Here is a 22,950-nt window from a genome sequence, read left to right as displayed (position 1 = left end):
TTGTATAATTTTCTTAAGTCAATTAAAAAAAAAGATCTTCCAGTATCTAAAGGGCTGTCACATGGAGGATACAGCAAGCTTGGTTTCTGCTGCTCCGGAGGGTAGGGATTTATGCTTCAAGAAAGGAGACTCTGAATGAACATCAAGAAGAACTTTCTGGCGTTAAGAGCTGGTGGACTCTCCTTCCTTGGGTGTGGCAGCTAGACTGGTGACTGGGAGCGGCCGCAGAGACCACTTTACCAACTGCACTGGCTCCCAGTGGAGTACAGGGTCAGGTTTAAGGTGCTGGTTTTGACCTTTAAAGCCCTATGCGGCCTAGGACCCTCGTATCTATGGGACCACCTCTCCTGGTATGTCCCATGGAGGCCCTTAAGGTCCACAAATGACAACACTTTGGAGGTCAAGGTGGTTAGATTGGTCTCAGGGCCTTTTCAGCACTGGCCCCGACTTGGTGGAACGCTCTGTCGCAAGAGACCAGGTCCTTGTGGGACTTGACATCTTTCCGCAGGGCCTTTGGTTTGGACTCAGTCTGACCCTTATGTTTCCCTCCACTTATGGTTTTGATCTATGGGCTACTTTTAAAATGAGGCTGCATTTTAAATTGCATTTTAACCTGTATTTTAAATTGGTTCCCCCCCATTATGTTTGTACTGTAATTTTACTGGTGTTAGCCGCCCTGAGTCCTGCTCTGGCCAGGGAGGGCGCGGTATAAATAAAATTTATTGTTATTGTTATTATTATTACTACTACTACTACACTGGTCCTGAAAGACCTACACTGACTCCCAGTATGTTTCCGAGCACAATTCAAACTGTTGGTGCTGACCTTCAGAGCCCTAAATGGCCTCGGCCCAGTAGACCTGAAGGAGCTTCTCCACCCCCATTGTTCAGCCCGGACCCCAAGGTGCAGCTCCGAGAGCCTTTGGCGGGTCCCTCACTGTGAGAACTGAGGTTACAGGGAACCAGAGGGAGGGCCTTCTCGGTAATGGTGCCTGCCCTGTGGAACGCCCTCCCATCAGATGCCAAGGAAATAAAAAACTATCTGACTTTTAGAAGACATCTGAAGGCAGCCCTGTTTAGGGAAGTTTTTAATGACTGGCATTTTAATGTATTTTTAATCTTTTGTTGGAAGCCACCCAGAGTGGCTGGGGAAACCCAGCCAGATGAGTGTGGTATAAATAATAAATTATATTATTATTATTATTATTATTATTATTATTATTATTATTGGAGTTTTTTAAGGAGAGGTTGGATGGCCATCTGTCACGTATGATCTAGTTGGGATTCCTGCATTGCAGGAGGTCGGACTAGATGACTCTCAGGGTCCCTTCCAACTCTCTGACTCTTCTGAAAGTCCTGAGATACTAAATTATATGATGAGCAGTTAGTTCAGAGGGGTGGGAATCTCAGGTCCAGAGGCCGGATGTGGCTCCTAGGTCTCTCTATCAGGCCCTTGGAAGTCCTCCAGGTCACATGCCCTCTTCCCCAGGCCACTCTCTCTTCAGTGGCCCATCTTCACCCCACAAATGCTTTTGTCCAGCTGGCAATGCTGATAATGCCTCTCTGTATGTCCAAACAGAGGAAAGAGGATGCTGCAAAGATGGGGGAAATTACATACAAGCTCCGCCCATATTTTGCCTTAAAGGTAAAGGGACCCCTGACCATTAGGTCCAGTCGTGACTCTGGGGTTGCGGCGCTCATCTCGCTTTATTGGCTGAGGGAGCTGGCGTACAGCTTCCAGGTCATGTGGCCAGCATGAATAAGCCGCTTCTGGCGAACCAGAGCAGTGCACTGAAACGCCATTTACCTATTTATCTACTTGCATTTTGACGTGCTTTAGAACTACTAGGTTGGCAGGAGCTGGGACCGAGCAACGGGAGCTCACCCCGTTGCGGGGATTTGAACCGCCAACCTTCTGATCGGCAAGTCCTAGGCTCTGTGGTTTAACCCACAGCGCCACCCGCGTCCCATATTTTGCCTTACCTTTACCTTTAAGAATGAAGCAGAGGTTTGGGAGCTGGCTCAACCCTTTCTGGGTCTTATCCAATCAGGGTAGTCATTTCAGTTTATTCAGCAGTTCAGTTTCCCTAACAAATTCCCCCATACAATTCTTGAGATAAGTCAGAGACGCTCTTGCAGGCAACACCGTGACTTTCAGACAGGTGCTGAGCAGCAAAACGGAAGCAGGGCCTTCTCTGCAGTGGTGCTCTACCGCCGAGCTGGATTCGGAGGAAATTCCTTTTGGCCAAACACTTTTTACCCAAGAAAGCATACCGCAAATTTTGCAGCGGTGCTTAGGGACTGTGCAGCTCAGCCCTTGCGCAACCTGGACCCTCCACATGTTTGCTTATTCTATGGGTAGGCAAACTAAGGCCCGGGGGCTGGATCCGGCCCAATCATCTTCTAAATCCGGCCCGGGAATCAGTGTGTTTTACATGAGTAGAATGTGCCCTTTTATTTAAAAATGCATCTCTGCGTTATTTGCGGGACAAAGGAATTTGTTCCATTTTTTCCCCTCCAAAATATAGTCCGGCCCCCCACAAAGTATGAGGGACAGTGGACCAGCTCCCTGCGAAAAAAGTTTGCTGACCCCTGGTTATTCACTTCAACAATTTATATGCCATTTAACTCTGTTGCATCTAAGCAGCGTGCGGGGAATTCTGCACTTACACACGGTCAGCACACAGATGACCGTAGGTGCATGTGCCGTTTTGGGCACTGAAAGGAGGCAGGAGAGGAACAGACTTGTGAGCGTCCCACTTATGCACGGGGTGGCCAGGAACAGAGCCCTTGCATTAAGGGGCAGTATCCCCCTGTACCATAAAAAGAGAAGAATTAAAGATAAATTCAGCTAAAACTAACGGCAAAACCAGAAGAGAAAGAACACCAGTCTTGAAATGCCTGCTGAGATAAAAAGCTCTTCGCTAAGCACCAAAATTATGAGAATTTTGAATTATGGCGCTGGAGGAGACTCTTGAGAGTCCCATGGACTCTCAAACTTATCAAACTTATCCATTCTGAAGGAAATCAGCCCTGAGTGCTCACTGGAAGGACAGATCCTGAAGCTGAGGCTCCAATACTTTGGCCACCTCTGAGAAGAGAAGACTCCCTGGAAAAGACCCTGATGCTGGGAAGGAGAAGGGGACGACAGAGGACGAGATGGTGGGACAGTGTTCTCGAAGCTACCAGCATGAGTTTCACCAAACTGCGGGAGGCAGTGGAAGACAGGAGTGCCTGGCGTGCTCTGGTCCAGGGGGTCACGAAGAGTCGGACACGACTAAATGACTAAACAACAACAGGCGCCAGAAGGGGAACTGGTAAAATATCAGCACAGAATTGGACACAGTCCCTGGTGAATATGAGTAGTACGCCCAAGGCACACGGGACCACTAAATAGTGGTTCGTCTCCCAGCTGCCACTGACTGCAGCCAGCATAGCAAATCGTCAAGGAAGATGGGAGTTGGAGCTCAACAAATTTTGGAAGGCAACATGTTTGAGGAACGACTGGTATCTCTCTAGCAACTTTCACAGTGTGTTGCTTCTTATTCCTCGTTGAGAGTTTCGTGGTCCGCCCAAACGCTTCTCTCAGACGAAGACACCTGGCGAAAGTTTAATTTTGTTGATTCTAGTTATGGCCAAAGACAAGAAAACTGTTCTCTACCCTCCCCAAAAACAGTCAGTGAGTGCTACAATGCAAAATGATCTGCAGATTTAAAAACAATGCAATACAAAAATGTCCTCAGCTTCAAATGTCTTTGGTGCAATGTTTACCATAGTATTATTCAATTCTAAAAAAAAAGGGAGGGCGAGTGTTGTCTCTCTCTTTCTCCAGACAACATTGCAGTTTTGTCCTCAGGGCAGCAGGGCATGGATCCGTAAAAACGAGCGATGGCGGCATCTTCGGGAAAGGCTACAAAACGCACGAGTGCGAAAACCGTGGGAAGGGGATGACGTCTTTGATGTTCTCGACGCCCAAAATGCAGCGGAGGTAGCGCTCAAATCCCATTCCAAATCCACCATGAGGGGTTGATCCAAATCGACGCAGGTCTATGTACCTGGAATGCAAGGCGACAGATCAGTTATGTTTACCAATACTTGGTTTGATCTAGCAGGCCTCCATTGAGGTTCCAGAAACTGAGGAAGTGGTCTTATTCAGAGTCACAGAATTGGTCCGTCTAGCTCAGCACAGTTTGCCCTGACCGGGAGCTACTCTCCAGGGTTGCCTCCCAGTCATACCTGGAGATGTTAGAAATTGAGCTCATGGTTGTCTACAATAACTGACAGCAGCTGTCTGGGCTTTTAAGTAGGGGGGATTCTCAGCCCTGCCTGAAGATGTCAAGTGCAGTTACTGACAAAGACAAGCAACCACTTTCCCCCTCCAAAATCGTCTCAAACGTTTGTTTCTGCCCAACTTACTTACTTTAAGAAAGATGTAGAATGGTAAAGGTATAGGACTCCTGGACGGTGGAGTCCAGCCAAAGGCGACTATGGGGTTGTGGTGCTCATCTCGCTTTCAGGCAAAGGGAGCTGGTGTTTGTCCACAGACAACTTTCCGGGTCATATGGCCAGCAGGACTAAACTGCTTCTGGTGCAACGGGACACCGTGACGGAAAGCAGAGTGCACAGAAACGCTGTTTACGTTCCCGCCAGAGTGGTACCTATTTATCTACTTGCACTAGCGTGCTTTCGAACTGCTAGGTAGGCAGGAGCCGGGACAGAGCAATGGGAGCTCACCCGTTGCGGGGATTTGAACCACCGACCTTCTGATCAGCAAGCCCAAGAGGCTCAGCTGTTTAGACCACAGCTCCACCCGCTGAGGGAGAATGACAGCTTTGTCAGGCAGGTCAGGAGGTGCCAGGGGGAGGAACACAGAAGAACATCATTCAACAGTGGAACCGTCTCCATCAGGAGGTTGTGGACTCTCCTTCCTTGGAGGTTTTTAAGCAGAGGCTGGATGGCCATCTGCCATGGATGCTTTAGTTGAGATTCCTACATTTCAGGGGGTTAGACTAGAGGACCCTCAGAGTCCCTTCCATTTTTACAGTTCTACGGTCCTTTGTCCCAACTGATGCATTTAGCAGGTATGATGGGCAATCGCAAATCTGTGCTCCACCACAAGAGACTGAAAAAGGATTTGTTCTCCCCTCCAGCAGTTGGTGGGGGCACGGGTGGCGCTGTGGTCTAAACCACAGAGCCTAGGACTTGCCGATCAGAAGGTTGGCAGTTCGAATCCCCGTGATGGGGTGAGCTTCCATTGCTCAGTCCCAGCTCCTGCAGTTTGAAAGCACGTCAAAGTGCAAGTAGATAAATAGGTACCACTCCAGCGGGAAGGTAAACGGCATTTCCATGCACTGCTCTGGTTCGCCAGAAGCGGTGGCTACATGACCTGGAAGCTGTCTGTGGACAAACGCCGGCTCCCTCGGCCTATAGAGCGAGATGAGCGCACAACCCCAGAGTTGGACCTAATGGTCAGGGGTACCTTTACCTTTTTACCAGCAGTTGGTGGCTGCAAAGGTTTGGAATCATGGAACTGCAGTATAAGAAGGGACCCCAAGGGTCATCCAGCCCACCCCCTGCAATTCAGGAATCACAGCTCAAAAACCTCAGACAGGTGTGCCGCCCAAAGGAGGCGGATTAGATCCACCTGGGCAACGTTCTGAACACAGCCGTAGACCAACAAACAATACCTGGCCGTCCTTACCATTGGTAGGTGTCTTCAAGCCCCAGCCTGTGGAACCAAGGGGAAAACATCATGAAAGCAACCTACAAAAGGCCTTACATTATGGAAAACTGCTTTTGTGAAAATGTGCGTCGAAAAGAAATGATAGTGGACACAGGAGATTTTCATAGGTGGGCGCTAAGATGAATAGAAAAACAAGCACTTAAGACAACAAGGTGATGCATGGCAGTAAATTTCTGTCCCCCTCCCCAGCCCCAACACATTTGTGAGAAAGGGGCTGCAACAGTATTTTTTTTTTATTATTATTTTTTTGCATTTCTGCGTATTTGACATTGCACAGAGTCTGGCATGTCAAGGAACGAATCCCCCAAGAAGCATCTGTTCTGTCTGAACAAGCGGCCGGCCTCTCCCCTTTAATCGCTGGCGTCCTCAACAGACCCTCCTTGACCAACTGTCCAACAGCTCCCCACAATAAGCCCGAAGTAGAAATCCTCTCCCTGACCTCTGTAGGCGGGACTGTAGGAAATCGGGTCGGTCTTCCCTCAGGCTGCCTCCGCAAAGTTCCCCGACTGCTGGTACAAGGAGGTCAACTGCCGCCACCTTTAAAGGAAAAGGGAATAAAGAAAGAAATCTCTCTCTGAATTGCATATCTAAGATGGCGTTAGCCAGTGCGTATTTTAATGCCGAAACAGGACCGTTTTATTGTGCTTTTTAATTACGAGTATTTAAGTTTTAAAGTCGTGCAATCAGGTTTTGTACGCTGTAAATCACTGACAAACCCAGTTGGTCTTTGTGTATGTATGATTATGCATGTACATATAATTAATCACTTGCATTAGTTAGTCCCTTTATACAAAAAAATAGTCTCAAAGTGACTTAGCAACAAGATAAATGCAAAACAGGTGAAATCAATTAAAAGCCAATTAAAGCAAAACAAAACCCAAGGGCAGCGAACAATGTGAATTCCTAAAATGCTCACCCTTCGCATTGAATTGCTGGATAAATCTTGTTCCACCCCACTAAAGTATGACAACGGGGTGTCGTTCGGATGCAGCTGACTGACAGCTCCCATCACCCCTGACCTCTGGCCCTGCTGGCAAAGGCTGATGGGAGTTGGAGTCCAAAATCACTAGCTACCCCTGGCCTAAGCAGTAAGCAGGGATACTAAATCAAAGTAATTACTCAGCAAACAGAAGCTTTGGAAGTTCTGCGTGGTGCCCTAGGCAATCCTCCCCTTTCCTGGGAGATCATGGGTTGCAGCCAACGTTAGTCCTACTCAGAGTAGACCCACTGGGATTAATGGACATGACCAACTTAGGTACATTTATTTCAATGGGTCTGTTTCGTAATTCTCACCCACCACACACAAACATTCCCCCAAGATTAGGGGCACCAGAAGAGCAGTGCTGGACCGGACTGCTTCATTCCAGAAACTATATGAAAAAAGCAAGACGCAAAAGGGCACTATCCTGCACTGCCTAGGCCCTAGGCATTTTGAATTGGAACTCTTACTGTATGCTGGGCTCCATCTTCATTGTCCCGCATATAGAACGGCTTCAGGTCGTACGGATAGTTGAACACAAATACGGGAATCTCACCAGAGTGTTGGACCAGGTATCGCTCATGCTCAGTCTGAAGATCACGACCCCACTGAAAAAAGAGAGCGGAAAAGAAAAACATTAATACTCAGGCCTCGGTATTCATTTAGTTTTTCAAAGAAACCCTCCCTCACAGACACACACACGCGGCAACACTCACCTCTGGTTTGTAAATGAATTCTTGGCGAGCTCGCTTTAAAACCTCTATCGCTTCCGTGTAGGACATCCTAGAAGGTGGGAGAGAACCTGTCAAGAACTTGAGCTGATTTATTCTGGCACACATTTATTTGTAGTCTGCCTTTTAGGACAGGGGAACTCCTTGCTGCAAGGCTACCCCTGAGGCTCAGGTGCCTTCCACCAGCTTCGGCCGGTGGCCCAGCTATGCTCCACCTGGACAGGGATAGCCCAACTACTGCTGTCTATGCTCTGGTAACTTCAAGGTTAGATTACTGCAATGCATTCTATGTAGGGCTGCCTCTGAAGATGGTTCGGAAACTTCAGCTGCTGCAGAATTCAGCGGCCAGATTGCTGAACAGAGCAAGACGGTTTGAGCATATTACACCGATCCTGGTTCGACTGCACTGGTTACCAATTACCAATTAGCTTCCAGGCCCTATTCAAATTGCTGGTTTTGACCTATAAAGCCTTAAACGGCTCAGGACCATAATACCTCAAGGACTCCTACCCAGACCCAGAGGTCATCTTGAGGCCCTCCTTTGTGTGCCTCCTCCAGGAAAGGTCCGGAGGGTGGCAACACGAGAACAGGGCCTTCTCTGCAGTGGCTCCCTGTCTGTGGAATGCTCTCCCCAGGGAAGTTCGCCTGGGGCCTTCATTATACACCTTTAGGCACCAGGCAAAAACGTTCCTTTTTAACCGGGCCTTTGGTTGATCCGACTTACATCCTATGCCCTTTTAAAATGTGTTTTTTGTGGTTGGGGCCTATTGGGTTGTTGTTTTTATTTTTACTAGGTATTTTGTGGTTTTATATTTTCATTTTATTCAGTGAACCTCCCCGAGACCCCTGGGTATAGGGCGGTACAGTGGTACCTCGGGTTACATACGCTTCAGGTTACAGACTCTGCTAACCCAGAAATAGTACCTCAGGTTAAGAATTTTGCTTCAGGATGAGAACAGAAATTATGCTCCGGCGGTGTGGCGGCAGCAGGAGGGTCCATTAGCTAAAGTGGTGCTTCAGGTTAAGAACAGTTTCAGGTTAAGAACGGACCTCCGGAATGAATTAAGTTCTTAATCCGAGGTACCACTGTAGATAAATTCAATCAATCATCAATCAATCAATCAATCAATCAATCAATCAACCAACCAACCAACCAACCAACCAACCAACTAACTTTACTCTTTACCCAGGCCTTTGGCCATTAAATAATCCATTGCTCATGAAAATGTGTTTGTGTGGGGGGCTGTTTTTATGATTATTAAGCTCTGTATTATGTTTTTATTATTATGCTGTGTAAATTATGTTTTTCTTGTTGTACACTGCCCTGCCATAATAACACTAGGGGTGGGGAATGGTACTTTCTGTGCTGTTTGAAAGCAAGGCTGTTTAAAAGCCCTTTTGCAAACAGCTCCACACTGCTCTCCGAACCTCTGGTTGCAAAAGTGATTTCAAACAGCTCAGACACTGCTTGGGCCCACCTGCCAAATTTGGGCCGTCAGGGGTGGGGAGATAAAAGTCCTGGCCTGCTGGTGAGAAAAGGTTCCCACACCCCTATTTCAGAACAGGTGATCCCCTAACATGCTCATTTGGGGAGGCAACTCAGCTCAGTGACTTTACGTGCGGAAGCTCAAAGGTTCCATCTTTGGCACCTTTAGTTAAAAGGAACAAGAAACAGGGAATGGGAAAAAACCTCCCTCTTAAAACCCCAAGGAGCTGCTTTCGGTCGGAATAGGGAATGCTGCACTAGTAATAATAATAATAATATAATTTATTATTTATACCCCGCCCATCTGGCTGAGTTTCCCCAGCCACTCTGGGCGGCTCCCAATCAAGTGTTAAAAACAATACAGCATTAAATATTAAAAATTTCCCTAAACAGGGCTGCCTTCAGATGTCTTTTAAAAATAAGATAGCTGCATCCTTGACATCTGATGGGAGGGCGTTCCACAGGGCGGGTGCCACCACCGAGAAGGCCCTCTGTTTGGTTCCCTGTAACCTAACAGGAAGGGAACCACCAGAAGGCCCTTGGTGCTGGACCTTAGTGTCCGGGCTGAACGATGGGGGTGGAGACGCTCCTTCAGGTATACTGGGCTGAGGCCATTTAGGGTCTCAACAAGAAAGGAGTATAGCTCATTGGAAGAGCAGCTGCATTTCCAGCTTTATTTCATCATCATCATCATCATCATCATCATCATCATCATCAGGAGGTCCCAGCTTCATTCCGCAGGGGCACCTCCTAGTAGCTAAGTGAACTAGGATTTCTCAACAGCTAACCACAGCGCATGTTAAATTCTGCTCCCCTGGGAAGACTGCAGCATGGCTCCGCGGGAAGCCACAAACAGGCAGTTTGGAAAAGGAAAAAACCCACAGCCAACTGAGCCAAATACGACACACTTAAAATGAAAGCAGCGTGGTCTGCGAGCTTGATGTCACAGCCAGAGCACATTTCGGGCCGGAGGAAGGATTACCGTTCATTTCTGAGCTTGCTGCCACAGAGAATGCGTCTCTTACAGTTTATGACATAATCCATGCAAGGGGTTATGATGAATGCCTGGAAGCTTTTTAATTCATTTATTTTTTAAAAAAGAAAAATCACTCGGGGGAGACAATTTCAACTGGAAGAGTGATGGGAGAGTTGGTGGCACTTAAACTGCCCCCCCCCCAGCTGCTATTTCTCTGCTCAAAATCATCCCATTCTGAGGCAGAAACAAAATTTAAAAAATCCTTCCAGTAGCACCTTAGAGACCAACTAAGTTTGTTATTGGTATGAGCTTCCGTGTGCATGCACACTTCTTCAGATACAGTGGTACCTCAAGTTAAGAACTTAATTCGTTCTGGAGGTCCGTTCTTAACCCTCGTAGAAAAGCCAGCAGAAGCCACACACCCTTTAAAGAGCATGCGGCTTTTGTGTGCTTTTGCGTGTGGTGGGGAAATTCCCCCACCTCCCGCAAAAACCCACAGGAGCCGTGCACCCTTTAAGGAGCGTACGGCTCCTGCGGGCTTTTCGACCAGGAGGGAGAAGGGACTGACACGGCCAGTCAGTTCCTTCTCCCTCCTCGGGGAAAAGCCTCAAAGAGGTCGGGGAGCAGCGCAAAGGCGGCGCACCGACTTTCCGCTGCTCCCAGAGCTTGTGGGGCTGGCGGTGGGGGGAAGCGCTGCTTTCCCCCATCGCCAGCCTCAGAACTAGGTCGGGGAGCAGCGCAAAGGCGGGAATTCCCCCACCTCCCGCAAAAGCCCACAGAAGCCGTGCGCTCTTTAAAGGGTGTGTGCCTCCTGTGAGCTTTTCTATGAGGTGGGAGAAGGGACTGATGCGGCCAATCAGTCCCTTCTCCCTCCTGGGGAAAAGCCCGCAAGAGCCGCACGGAGCTTGTGTGCGGAGCTCTTGGAGGCTTTTCCCGTCTGCCTCCCCCCTGCATTCACTCCATAAGACGCACACACATTTTCCCTTGCTTTTTAGGAGGGAAAAAGTGCGTCCTGTAGAGTGAAAAATACGGTAACCAGCTGATGCTCCTGGGGGAGAGGCTTCCACAAAGCAGGAGCCACCACAGAGAAGGCCTGTTCCCCTTATGTTGTTGTCCTCTAGACCTCTCATGGGGGAAGCTGTGGGTTGTGGGGCTGCATGCGCTGCCCATGCCTCCATGTGTTCAGTGAGCATGAGAAAGTCTGGATACCTACAGGTGAAACTCGAAAAATTAGAATATCGTGGAAAAGTTCGTTTATTTCAGTAATTCAACTTAAAAGGTGAAACTAATATATGAGATAGACACATGACATGCAAAGCAAGATATGTCAAGCCTTTATTTGTTATAATTGTGATGATTATGGCGCACAGCTGATGAAATTAACAATCTCAGAAAATTAGAACATTAAATGAAATCAGCAAAACAAGGATTGCACTTTTCCATGATATTCAATTTTTTTGAGTTTCACCTGTATGTATGTATGCCTATACAGAGCCCTACCATGTGATGACACCCCCCCCCCCCCACCGGACTAGCATAGGAACTCTCAGCACCCTTAAAAAACTACACGTCCCAGTATTCTTTGGGGGAATCCTGGCAGCTTAACTCGACATGCTACTGCTTGAAATGTACCGTGCCGGAGGGACCCCGCCATTCATTGTGATAGAACGAAAAAAAGCTGGGAAACTTCAGCCGTAGCTGAACAAGAACGCCAATGTATTTTTTGCTTACGTTATGAACCGGTTCTTCAGCATCCGTTCCACCTTTGCCTTCGGGAGAGGAAGAAACAATTCACAATGGCTACCAGAAGAAGAGTTCAGAAACCACCACCAACTTCACATTTGCGTTTTTTGGAAAGGATTTCAGAACGGAACCGAGGATTTGCACATCTAATCTAAGCGGGAGATCGGTTTCCATTTCTGGCCTTACCGAAACCAGAGTCAAGACTACCCGGGTTTTTTGTTCCACAGGAAAAGCTGAGTTGTGCTTTTTCAAGCAACGAACAAGGCAAGGATGGTGGCTTCGTTTTGCATTGGAATGGTCTGCTGGCTGCATGAAGCAGCTAGGCAGAGAACCCACAGTAAAACAATCTGGGCCGGGTCATTACCTGGTCTATCCAATCCAATAATAATAATAATTTATTATTTATACCCCGCCCTTCTGGTTGGGCTTCCCCAGCCACTCTGAGTGGCTCTCAACAGAGTATTAAAAACACAATAAAACATTGAACATTATAAACTTCCCTAAACAGGGCTGCCTTCAGATGTCTTCTAAAAGTCAGATAGTTGTTTGTTTCCTTGACATCTGATGGGAGGGCATTCCACAGGGCGGGTGCCACCACCAAGAAGGCCCTCTGCCTGGTTCCATGTAACCTCACTTCTCGCAGAGAGGGAACCGCCAGAAGGCCCTCAGCGCTGGACCCCAGTGTCCGGGCTGAACGATGTGAGTGGAGACGCTCCTTCAGGCACTTAGGAAGTCCACAACCAAGACATGAAAGCCATAACAGAACCTAAGAGGTTTGCTTTAGTCACCACGTCTCTCTTTTAAGGTAATAGAAATCTTTTCTTTCCCTTACCTCTTGACCCGGAGCTACGTGTTTATGAAAAAGCTCAACATCGCGAGGGCAACTGGACAGAACTGTGTCGGTCACTTTCTTGAAAAGGTCCTCCATAGCCTAAGGAAAAGTGAGGAAGCCGTAGATGCAGAGTACATGCAAAAATGCATTATTTTTTAAACTTATTCCACGCTTTGGGTGGCTTAAACTCTCCACATATGGACGCAACATTACACCATGGTTCATCAAAACATGAACATTCCCAGCTGGACGAGTTTGGCAGCTTTTTGGCTTTCCTTAACCACAGTTTATCACCTTGCCTGGAGTGAGAAAACTGTTTTAGCGTTAGGTATTTTTAGCTATGTTTCTGTATTCAACTTTTCTGGCTTAAGTGCGATTATTAAAAGAAATTTTTGTTTAAAAAATAAGAGAAGGTGGTGAAAGTTGGCCTCTTCTGAACTCCAGCTCACCCAGAAAGTGGAAAAAACTAATTTTGTGCTTCATGCCACCCACTTTTTTTCCCCGCGTGAGAGAAAGTTGTTTCTTCTGCACGCTGTGGGAACTTTAAAACTGTTAGTTCATGGCGAAGAGGTGGGGGCAGGAAAGCCAAGACTGTGTTTTCCTTTCCTTGAAAGAGGAAGTGCTCCAATGCTTCTGCCAGAATAAAACCTATACAGCAGATAATTTCAACAGTCTTTCTACTGCTGTTTGAAGCGACTTTCCACCCCCTCTTTTTAAAGGAAATTGTGGTGATGATATATTTATTTATACCATTTGCCCCTTAAAGAAGTGGTTCCCAATTAGCTAATTACGGAAGAGCCCCTATTTTTTTTCTTTCCAAAAGCCAAGTCACAGACCCCCTACTTTTGGAAATTTTGGCAACTCTGTTAGTTACTTCTGCAAAGCAATTTTTTGAACAAAATGTGGGGTAGCCCCTAATAAGCAAATGATTTTAGGCATACTAAAAAACAGACCATAAAATTTGTTATTGTTGTTGTTTAGTTATGTCCGACTCTTTGTGACCCCCTGGACCAGAGCACGCCAGGCACTCCTGTCTTCCACTGCCTCCCGCAGTTTGGTCAAACTCATGCTGGTAGCTTCGAGAACACTGTCCAACCATCTCGTCCTCTGTCGCCCCCTTCTCCTTGTGCCCTCAATCTATACTATCGCCCGGCACAGGGATATCAGGGCAGCTTTTTAAAAACGTGGCCCATGCTGGCTTTGGGAGAAATAGCGCTGAATTCTTTTCGTGGGAGACACAAAGAATGTAATAAAACACTTAGCAGGATGGAAAAAAACACCACCTGTTGTACGATTGTCAGTAAGCTTGTGGAAAGTTAGCCGGAAGTGGAAGATCTGATGGTTCGTTCATTCAGATTTCTGGTCAATCTTTTTTAAGGCAGCCGTGGGTCTCTGGGTGTTGCTGAACTACAACTCCCATCATCCTTGACCATTGGCCACACTTGCTGGGGCTGATGGGAGTTGTAGTTCAGCAATGAGCCAAAGATTCCCCCACGACTGCTTCAAAGGTAGGACAGGCAGCAGGTTTCAAACTACACACAAAATACCACAGGTTTTTTTGTTTTGTTTTGAAAGAGCTCCGTTTTCCACGCTCCCCGTAACTCACTCCATACCTGCATGATATCCTGAAGGCTTTCGGCAAAAGACAGTTCTGCTTCCACCATGTAAAATTCTGCCAAGTGCCTGCGGCTTTGAGAATCGTCAGCCCGGAAGGTCGGACCGAACGTGTACACCTTGGAAAAGGCCCTGCAACAAGACGGTGGGAAAGTCACGCCCACAAAACACACAGGCTGTGATCAGCACCTACTGGCTAGAGCCTGTGCCGTCACCAATACGCTTCCCCCAGAATCCCTGGATCACATTTTCATAAAAATAAGCATTTTCTCTGTTTGGGAGCCCATAACTGAATCAGAAGAGGCTGCCTTATATCTCAGTTCTGACTATATGCCCGATTCACCCAATATTTTCTACTGTTCAAGGATGATCCAGGTCTATGAGAAGAAGATTTGGGGGGGGGCATGCAGGGGGCTGGAAGAGACAGGAGATACTCCATTGGGCAACTGGACATCTGCTCATATTATGCTGGATCTCACCCAAAGAGAGTCACACGTTCAGGGGGGCCGTACCCCGTTTTGCTGCTCGAGGTAAAACAGGAAGTTCCACCTCTACCTCTGGAGAACCCGGCGCCGATTTCTGGCACACATCTTGTGTGTGCTCCCTGCAAGATCTCACGCAATTCTGGCGAGATCTTGCCAGAAATTGGGGGGTGGGGGTGCCTCCTTGCAACTTCCGCCACCTAAGCCAGTGGCATCACCTCAGCAAATGGCTGTGCCGGCCTTCCAAATATTCAAAAATGCTGTATGCGCTCTCGGCCCCAGGTGTCCCAAGCCGCTCGTTTAGGGGAGCACAATTAGTGGTGTCCCCCCCCCCCCACCATGGAGAAGAAGCATGAATCATTTCAACAAAGAGTTGTTCTGCCCAGATGGGCGGGATATAAATAATAAATTATTATTATTATTATTTTATTATTGACATCTTTCCGCAGGGCCTCCAAGACAGAGCTGTTCTGCCTGGCCTTTGGTTTGGACTCAGTCTGACCCTTATGTTTCCCTCCCCTTATGGCTTTGATCTATGGGCTACTTTTAAAATGAGACTGCATTTTAAACTGTATTTTAAATTGGGTTTTTCCCCCTTATTATGTTTTTTACTGTGATTTGATTGGTGTTAGCCACTCTCAGCCCATCTCTGGCCGGGGAGGGCAGGGTATAAATAATTTTTATTATTATTATTACTTAAGACCGCCTCTATTTGGGCCCGATCCCTGTTGCGACTGCGGCAAACCTGGATGTAAATACTGGGTTTGCTGTGATTCGTGCATGCGCAGAAGCACACTGCTGCTGAATGCACCTGTGCACAACGGCGATTCTACCAGTGACCCGGATCGACTTACGGACGGACCTCCAGAACTGATTACGTCCTTAAGTAGAGGTTCCACTGTTCTGGGCTCAATTCTACGGCACCCCCCGGATTAGAAACCAGGCAGGCCATGTCAGTGCTAAGTTTCAGACTCTGGGTTAGAATGGCTTAACATCAGGAGGTCTCGGCACCATAAACTCTGCTCTAGCATTTTATCCTTCCATGTTCAGATCTACGGTTAAATTCTGTATATTGCATGTTTGAATTTCTGCAAGCCACTTCAGGACACAAGAAGAGTCTGGTGGCCAATGGCCCATCTAACCTTAATGTTTTGACTGAAATTATTTCAGTTATAAAGAAATAGTCCTGTCCTATGGAGAGGCAGAGTTGCAAGTTTTGCTCCAACTTCTGCACAACAGCCCTGCAGAGAGGGACATCAGAAAAGCAGGATGGTTGCAACACACCAAAGCCCATCTATAGTCCAGCATCCTGGTCTCAGGGGGGCTGATCAGATCCCTTAGTTGGAAAGTGGCAAGCAGGATTCGTGCAAAGGACCCCTCTCCCCTCCTATGGTGGTACCTTGGTTCTCAAACGCCTTGGTACTCAAACAACTTGGAACCCAAACACTGCAAAGTGTTCCGCTTTGCCAACTGTTTTCGGAAGCCAAACGTGCTCCATTTTGAGTGTCACGCTTCTGATTTGAACGCCACACTTCTGATTTGAGTGTCACGCTGAGGTCTGTCTGTTTTTGCTATTTATTTTGCATTTTTGCGGCTCTTCTTTCTTTGTTTTTGTGACTGTGTGAAACCCAGTTCAGCTCCTGATTAATTGACTGTTTGTGAGACTTCAGTACCTTGTTTATTTGCTTTCATTTTATGGACCAATGGTCTCGTTAAAATAGTAAAATTCATGTTAAATTGCTGTTTCAGGGGTTGTTTTTAAAAGTCTGGGACGGATTGATCTATTTTGCATTACTTTCTGCGGGAAAGCAGGCCTTGGTTTTGGAACGCTTCGGTTTTGGAACGGGCTTCTGGAACGGATTAAGTTTGAGAACCAAGGTGCCGCTGTACTTATAAAACATTCCTGCCTCAACTGTGGCGCCAGAGCACAGCCATCGCAGCTGGCAGCCATCTTTATCCCTCTCCTTTATGGATTTGTCTAATCTTCCTGAAGGAGAAAATCACGCCTCAAACATGGGTTCAGCGTTTTGTTTTGTCCTGACGTCAAGACTTCTTTCCCTACCTTCCTCCACAAGCTGGAAGGGAGGACAAGGAATGAAGAACAGGGGTTGCCAAAACTGCATATGCGTTGCCCACCAAATCTGTCCCACAAGCTATCCTGGCACAGATTTCTGAGGTAACCCTGCAATAATCCGCACTGCATTGTTGCAGGATTAGCTGCCAGCCCCTGCCTTCCCCCCCCCCCCCAGCTGCAAATGCTTTGTAAACACCAATGAAAGATTTCCGCATCTGTGTATTTTGCAGATAAGAAAATTCAGCGAATATCTGTAGGGTTTGTGCCCGCAAGGCACAAGGAGCATCTCGTACAAAGCGGTTTTTCAGGGACAGAAAAACCTCTGGCCCCTCCCTCTTATTTCCAATCACCTAAAGCAAGAAAAGGACCCCATTGTTCCCTTTGTCCTCTGCAAACCTGGAATTTACTGCCGGGGAAGAAAGCCGCGTGCCCTGCCGATCTTAATTAAGAAGCAGCAGAGATGTTATTAAGGCAAACTATCTGCACACGGCCAGCCATTTCCACCAGGCTGAGGGACCCCATTGACCTGCAGAGGATTCTGGGGAAATGGTGGAAAGAGCTAGGAAGATCGTGCCTGGAGAAGAATAAAGGGAAAGATGGATAGCTGTCTTTTAAAATGTATTTCAATTAACTGACTGTGATTTTATGTAAACTGTGCTATTTTTTACTGTTAGCCGCTCTGAGCCCAGCTTTGGCTGGGGAGGGTGGGATATAAATAAAATTTTAATATTATTCTTATTATTCAGTTAGGGCTGTGTTTTCCCTTCACTACCGGGGGCAGAATACTTTTGCCTTTTATCTTATTTAACTAATAGGTTATTTGCCCGTATCACCCCTTCCTGGGGGACTTGTGGACAGCAGCCAGCCAGATATCATAAAAGCGACCAGTAGCCAAACTGACAGAAAGCTCGTTTTTCTTGGCCCCTAAGCAGGACTCCTTAAAATGTCTGCACAACTTAGAAGGGCATATAATTGTTGTTGTTGTTGTTATCATCATCATCATCATCATCGAATCTTAGAGTTGGAAGGGACCCCAAGGGTCATCTAGTCCAACCCCCTGCAATGCTGGAATCTCAGCTAAAGCATCCATGACAGAAGGGCATCCAACATCTGCTTAAAAATCTCCAAGGAAGTTTACCACCTCTTGTGGGAATCTGTTCCACTGCCGAACAGCTCTTACTGTATTCCACTAATCATTGTTTTTTACCGCATTTTTTGCTCTATAAGACTCACTTTTTCCCTCCTAAAAAGTAAGGGAAATGTGTGTGTGTCTTACGGAGTGAATGCAGGCTGCACAGCTATCCCAGAAGCCAGAACAGCAAGAGGGATTGCTGCATTCACTGCGTAGCGATCCCTCTTGCTGTTCTGGCTTCTGAGATTCAGAATATTTTTTCTTGTTTTCCTCCTCCAAAAACTAGGTGTGTCTTGTGGTCTGGTGCGTCTTGTTGTTGATGTTTAGTCGTTTAGTCGTGTCCGACTCTTCGTGACCCCATGGACCAGAGAACGCCAGGCACGTCTGTCCTCCACTGCCTCCCGCAGTTTGGTCAAACTCATGCTAGTAACCTCGAAAACACTATCCAACCATCTCGTCCTCTGTCACGCCCTTCTCCTTGTGCCCTCCATCTTTCTCAACATCAGGGTCTTTTCCAGGGAGTCTTCTCTTCTCATGAGGTGGCCAAAGTACTGGAGCCACAGCTTCACGATCTGTCCTTCCAGTGAGCACTCAGGGCTGATTTCCTTCAGAATGGAGAGCTTTGATCTTCTTGCAGTCCATGGGACTCTCAAGAGTCTCCTCCAGCACCATAATTCAAAAGCATCAATTCTTCGGCGATCAGCCTTCTTTATGGTCCAGCTCTCACTTCCATACATCACTACTGGGAAAACCATAGCTTTAACTATACGAACCTTTGTTGGCAAGGTGATGTCTCTGCTTTTTAAGATGCTGTCTAGGTTTGTCATTGCCCTTCTCCCAAGAAGCAGGCGTCTTTTAATTTCGTGGCTGCTGGTGCGTCTTATAGAGCGAAAAATACGTTTTTTTATTTTTATTTTATTTGTACCCTGCCCCTCTGACTGGGTTACCCTTGCCACACTGGGCAGCTTCTAACATATATAAAAAGCATAGTAAAACATTGCACATTAAAAAGCTTCCCTATATAGGGCTGCCTTCAGATGTCTTCTAAAAGTTGTGTAGTTATTTATCTCCTTGACATCTGATGGGAGGGTGTTCCACAGGGCGGGTGCCACCATCAAGAAGGCCTGGTTCCCTGTCCAGTCATACCTCGGTTTACAGACGCTTCAGGTTGCGTTTTTTTCGGGTTACGGACCTGCCGAAACCCGGAAGTACCGGAATGGGTTACTTCCGGGTTTCAGCGGTCGTGCATGTGCAGAAGCGCCAAATTGCAACCCGCGCATGCGCAGATGCGCCGCTGCAGGTTGCAAACACTGCAGGCTGTGAATGTGCATCCCGCACGGATCGCGTTCACAACCCAAGCGTCCACTATAACTTCATTTCCTAAGGAGCCGCCCAGAATGGCTGGGGCAACCCAGTCGGATGGGCCACATATAAATAATAAAATAATTACAATTGTAATTTCTAATTATTAGCACATTACTGAAAGAACACGTTTGTCCAAACCAACCCCAAAAGTGTGAATCAACCCATTGTGAGACGGCCATGTTCTTTTATCGCGCGGCCAGTGCCCACTTGAAGACACAGATCCTGAGTTCCTTAGTTTGTCTTTTTTTTCCCCTCAGAGAAAAAGAGAGGCAACTGTCCTCACTTTCTTGTAATCTGTTTTAAGACCCCTTTTTTCAGGCCCTTTCTTGAAGGCTGAAAAGCCTGGAATGTCATTTTGGCTCGGAAGAAGAAGAATTTCTCTCCGAGCGGATAAATTTAGCTCGTCTAAATTTAGCATGCATTCGAGCCGCTTAAGATGCCTGGTGTTGTTCTTAAATAATAAAAGAACATGTTCTTGAAGGACAGGGTGTGAAGCAATAACATTGTGTCCTGTACTCAAAGAGCCCTGACTGTTTATTTTGAAGGGTTTGTGGGGGGGAGGACTAAACAAAATCCCAAAAACACCCAAACACATCTGAAGGACATCACTATAATAATAATGACTGACGTGAAGATGAGTCCCCTTCATTTCCCCCCAATTATACTTGTGTGGGGTGTCTATACTTTATAATTCTCTGGAAAAATAAAAAAAAGTTCTGATTTAATAGAGTGCTGCGTCATTACAGCATCTTTATCCTGTTCAATTTACCAAAATACCAACACTATACATTATAAGATTATTATTATTATTATTATGGGAAATCCTAAAACAAGGGGTCAGATCCCCCACATCCCGGATGTGCTAATTTGACAGGTGGGTGTGGAGGAACTGAAACAACAACAACAACAACAACAACAACAACAACAATAATAATTTTTTTCTTTATACCTTGCCCTTCCCGTTCAAAAACCGGGCTCAGGGCGGCTAATAACAAATTTAAAACGCTTTAAAACACTTAATTATAAAAGCAGCATAAAAGACAGTATAAAAAAATGAATAACAATTGTGATGGGATAATGAGCTGCTTGTGCGTAAAAGCTTGATCCCGCTGGGGTTTGGCCGGTCATCCAAACCCAGGCACTAACGGAGCCCCCAAAAGCATGACTCCGTCAGTCGCTGGTAGAATCTGACAGTGGGCGTCTACGGAATTTACGCCAACATAAAAGCTGTTTGACGGACATGCGCTTTCGTGACTCTCTGCGTGACAGTTTCCGGCGAAGGGAGGGAATTCCTAAAGGGGGTCTAGTTACCTCTTCACTATTCTCACTAGAAGCGTCTGAGAGCCTCCCCTCCGCTGTAACTCCTGCACTCCCCCTACTGGTTCCTGCTTCTGCTGCAGAGTCTCTCCTACTCTGCTGGAGCCTGTCCAGCACCTCTAACTCCGATGGCAGTTCCCTGACATCCACCTCCCCCCCAGGCCCCCCTTCACCCCCTCCCGCCTCCTCTCCCACTGGCGGTGAGGGCGGAAAGCCCCTGAAAGAGCAATCCTCGTCATCAGAGGATTCAAACACTTCTAGCCACGGCGTCCCGTCTCTCTCCCCGTCTTCTTCTTCTTCGTCGGAGGCAGCTTCCTCACCCACCCCTGACTCTGGGAACCCTTCAAACTCTCCCTCCTCATCGGTGGTCCCAAAGTGTTCCCTTCTAAATCGTGCCACGGGTTGCGGTTTTCTTGGGAAACGCTGATGAAATGTTTCTATTAAGATCTCGTCATTCACTACCTCTGCTGGCACCCAAGTGTTTTCCGACTCTACTTCCCCCTCCCATTCTACCAGATATTCCACCTGATTCCCCTTCCACCTGGAATCAATGATTCCTGCCACGTTCATGTCGCGCTCTCTCTCTTCTATCACGAGCGTTTGGGTGGCCTCTCTCTCACGCTCCCCCCACTCACGTCCCTCTCGGTACGGCGACAGTAATGACCTGTGAAATACTGGGTGTAATTTCATGTGACTGGGCAGTCTGAGTTTGAATGCTACTGGGTTGACCTGCTGTATGACCTCAAAGGGTCCCAATTTCTTGGGTCTCAATTTCTTACTCCCACCCTTGAACGGTAGTCCTTGGGTGGACAACCACACTCGGTCTCCCACCCTTATGATTTCACCTTCCCTCCTATTTCTGTCTGCTTGCTTCTTATATTCTTCCTTGGCTCTCTCTAAGTTAAGTTGAAGCTGACGGTGGATCGCTTCCATCTCTTCAAAAAAATGTTCCGCTGCCGGCACGCTCCACCTCTCCCCCCCCTCTCCTGGGAATGCCCGGGGATGGCACCCATAGTTTGCCAGGAAAGGACTCATCCCTGTGGACACATTCTCCGCGTTGTTGTAGGCAAATTCGGCCAGCGGTAGCTTATCTACCCAATCATTTTCTCTGTCCTTTACATAACACCTCAGGTATTGTTGCAAAATGCCGTTTGCCCTTTCCGCTTGCCCATTAGTTTCTGGGTGTCGGGCAGTGGAGAAATTGAGTTCTACTTGCAGTAAGCTCATAAGTTTCCTCCAGAACCTGGAAGTAAATTGTTTGCCTCTGTCACTGACCACCCTCAAGGGGGCGCCATGCAACCTGAAAATATGCTCTACAAACAACTTGGCGGTCTCCTCCGCTGTAACCGCATGTGAACAGGCTATAAAATGACACATTTTGGTTAATAGATCTACCACCACCATGACAGCTGTTTTGCCTTTGGATTTTGGCAGGTCCGTCATAAAATCTATGGATACTGCCTCCCAAGGCCTTTCTGGCGTGGGTAAGGGTTGTAATAGCCCCGCTGGCGCCACCCTCTCTCCTTTTGCTCGCTGACACCTGTCGCAACCCCTAACATATTCCCGCACGTCCTCCCTCACCTTGGGCCACCAAAACTCCCTGGTAACCAACCACATGGTTTTGTGCTGTCCAAAATGTCCCGCTGTGGGGCTATCATGCAACTGCTTGAGTACTCTGCCCCTCAGTTCCCCATCTGGTATGTACAGTGCCCCTTTGTAATACAACGCCCCGTTCTTTTCTTCAAATCCCCCTGTGTTCTCTTCTGTCCTCCTGAGTTCTCTGAGTTTCTCTTGGGCGTATTCATCGTTCTCCGTACCTTCCATCAGTTCCCTTTGCCCCACCAATGCCGCCCCACACACCCAGCGGTCTTCGGAGATTACATGCCTTGCCTCAGGCGCTCCCTCCCCCTCTAAGTACTCAGGTTTCCTGGAAAGGGCATCCGCTCTCACGTTCTCTGAACCTGGCACGTAACGAATCTCAAAGTGGAATTTGGAGAACTCCTGGGCCCATCGCACTTGTCTCTGGTTCAGGACACGGGCTGTTCTCCAATATTCCAGATTTTTGTGGTCAGTTCGGACTTGAACCTTGTGTTGCGCCCCAATCAGCAAGTGCCGCCATTTCCGGAATGCTTCATGAATGGCGAGCAGTTCTCTGTCGTACACTGTGTAGTTCCTCTCGGATTTGTTCAATTTCCGCGAAAAGAATGCACACGGTCTCCATTCCGACGTATCCTTTCCCGGCTGGAGAAGCACGGCCCCCACTGCTCGGTCTGACGCGTCAGTCTCCACTCTCATTGGTTGTTGTAGATCCACGTGCAGAAGCTGTTCTTCCGACGCAAACGCCTGCTTTAGGCGTTCGAACGCCCGCTGCGCTTCTTCCGTCCAAACAAATTTCTTTTTGCTACTAAGACAATCTGTGATGGGCGCGGTCAAATGGGCAAAGTTTTTGATGAACTTCCTATAGAAGTTTCCGAACC

General features: G+C 47.5%; 1 protein-coding gene across 3 annotated transcripts in view; it reads right to left on the bottom strand.

Annotated features, from left to right (window-relative positions):
• Window positions 1-3,593: 3,593 nt before the first annotated feature.
• The window catches only part of NARS2 (asparaginyl-tRNA synthetase 2, mitochondrial), a 45,253-nt gene continuing 25,896 nt past the window's right edge, over window positions 3,594-22,950 (bottom strand). For all 3 annotated transcript variants that reach the window (XM_083736930.1, XM_083736932.1, XM_083736931.1), the window contains exons 8-15: window positions 14,103-14,235; window positions 12,490-12,588; window positions 11,646-11,683; window positions 7,438-7,504; window positions 7,192-7,329; window positions 6,182-6,279; window positions 5,701-5,727; window positions 3,594-4,054 (exon numbers count right to left, since the gene is read on the bottom strand). In XM_083736930.1, coding sequence (XP_083593056.1) covers window positions 3,910-4,054; window positions 5,701-5,727; window positions 6,182-6,279; window positions 7,192-7,329; window positions 7,438-7,504; window positions 11,646-11,683; window positions 12,490-12,588; window positions 14,103-14,235 — 745 coding nt within the window. In that variant the 3' untranslated portion in view covers window positions 3,594-3,909. The remainder of the gene's footprint in view (window positions 4,055-5,700; window positions 5,728-6,181; window positions 6,280-7,191; window positions 7,330-7,437; window positions 7,505-11,645; window positions 11,684-12,489; window positions 12,589-14,102; window positions 14,236-22,950) is intronic.

The sequence above is a fragment of the Podarcis gaigeae genome (assembly GCF_964106915.1).
Source record: "Podarcis gaigeae genome assembly, chromosome: 4".
Lineage (NCBI taxonomy): Eukaryota > Metazoa > Chordata > Lepidosauria > Squamata > Lacertidae > Podarcis > Podarcis gaigeae.
This window is presented reverse-complemented; position numbering and strand designations above follow the sequence as displayed.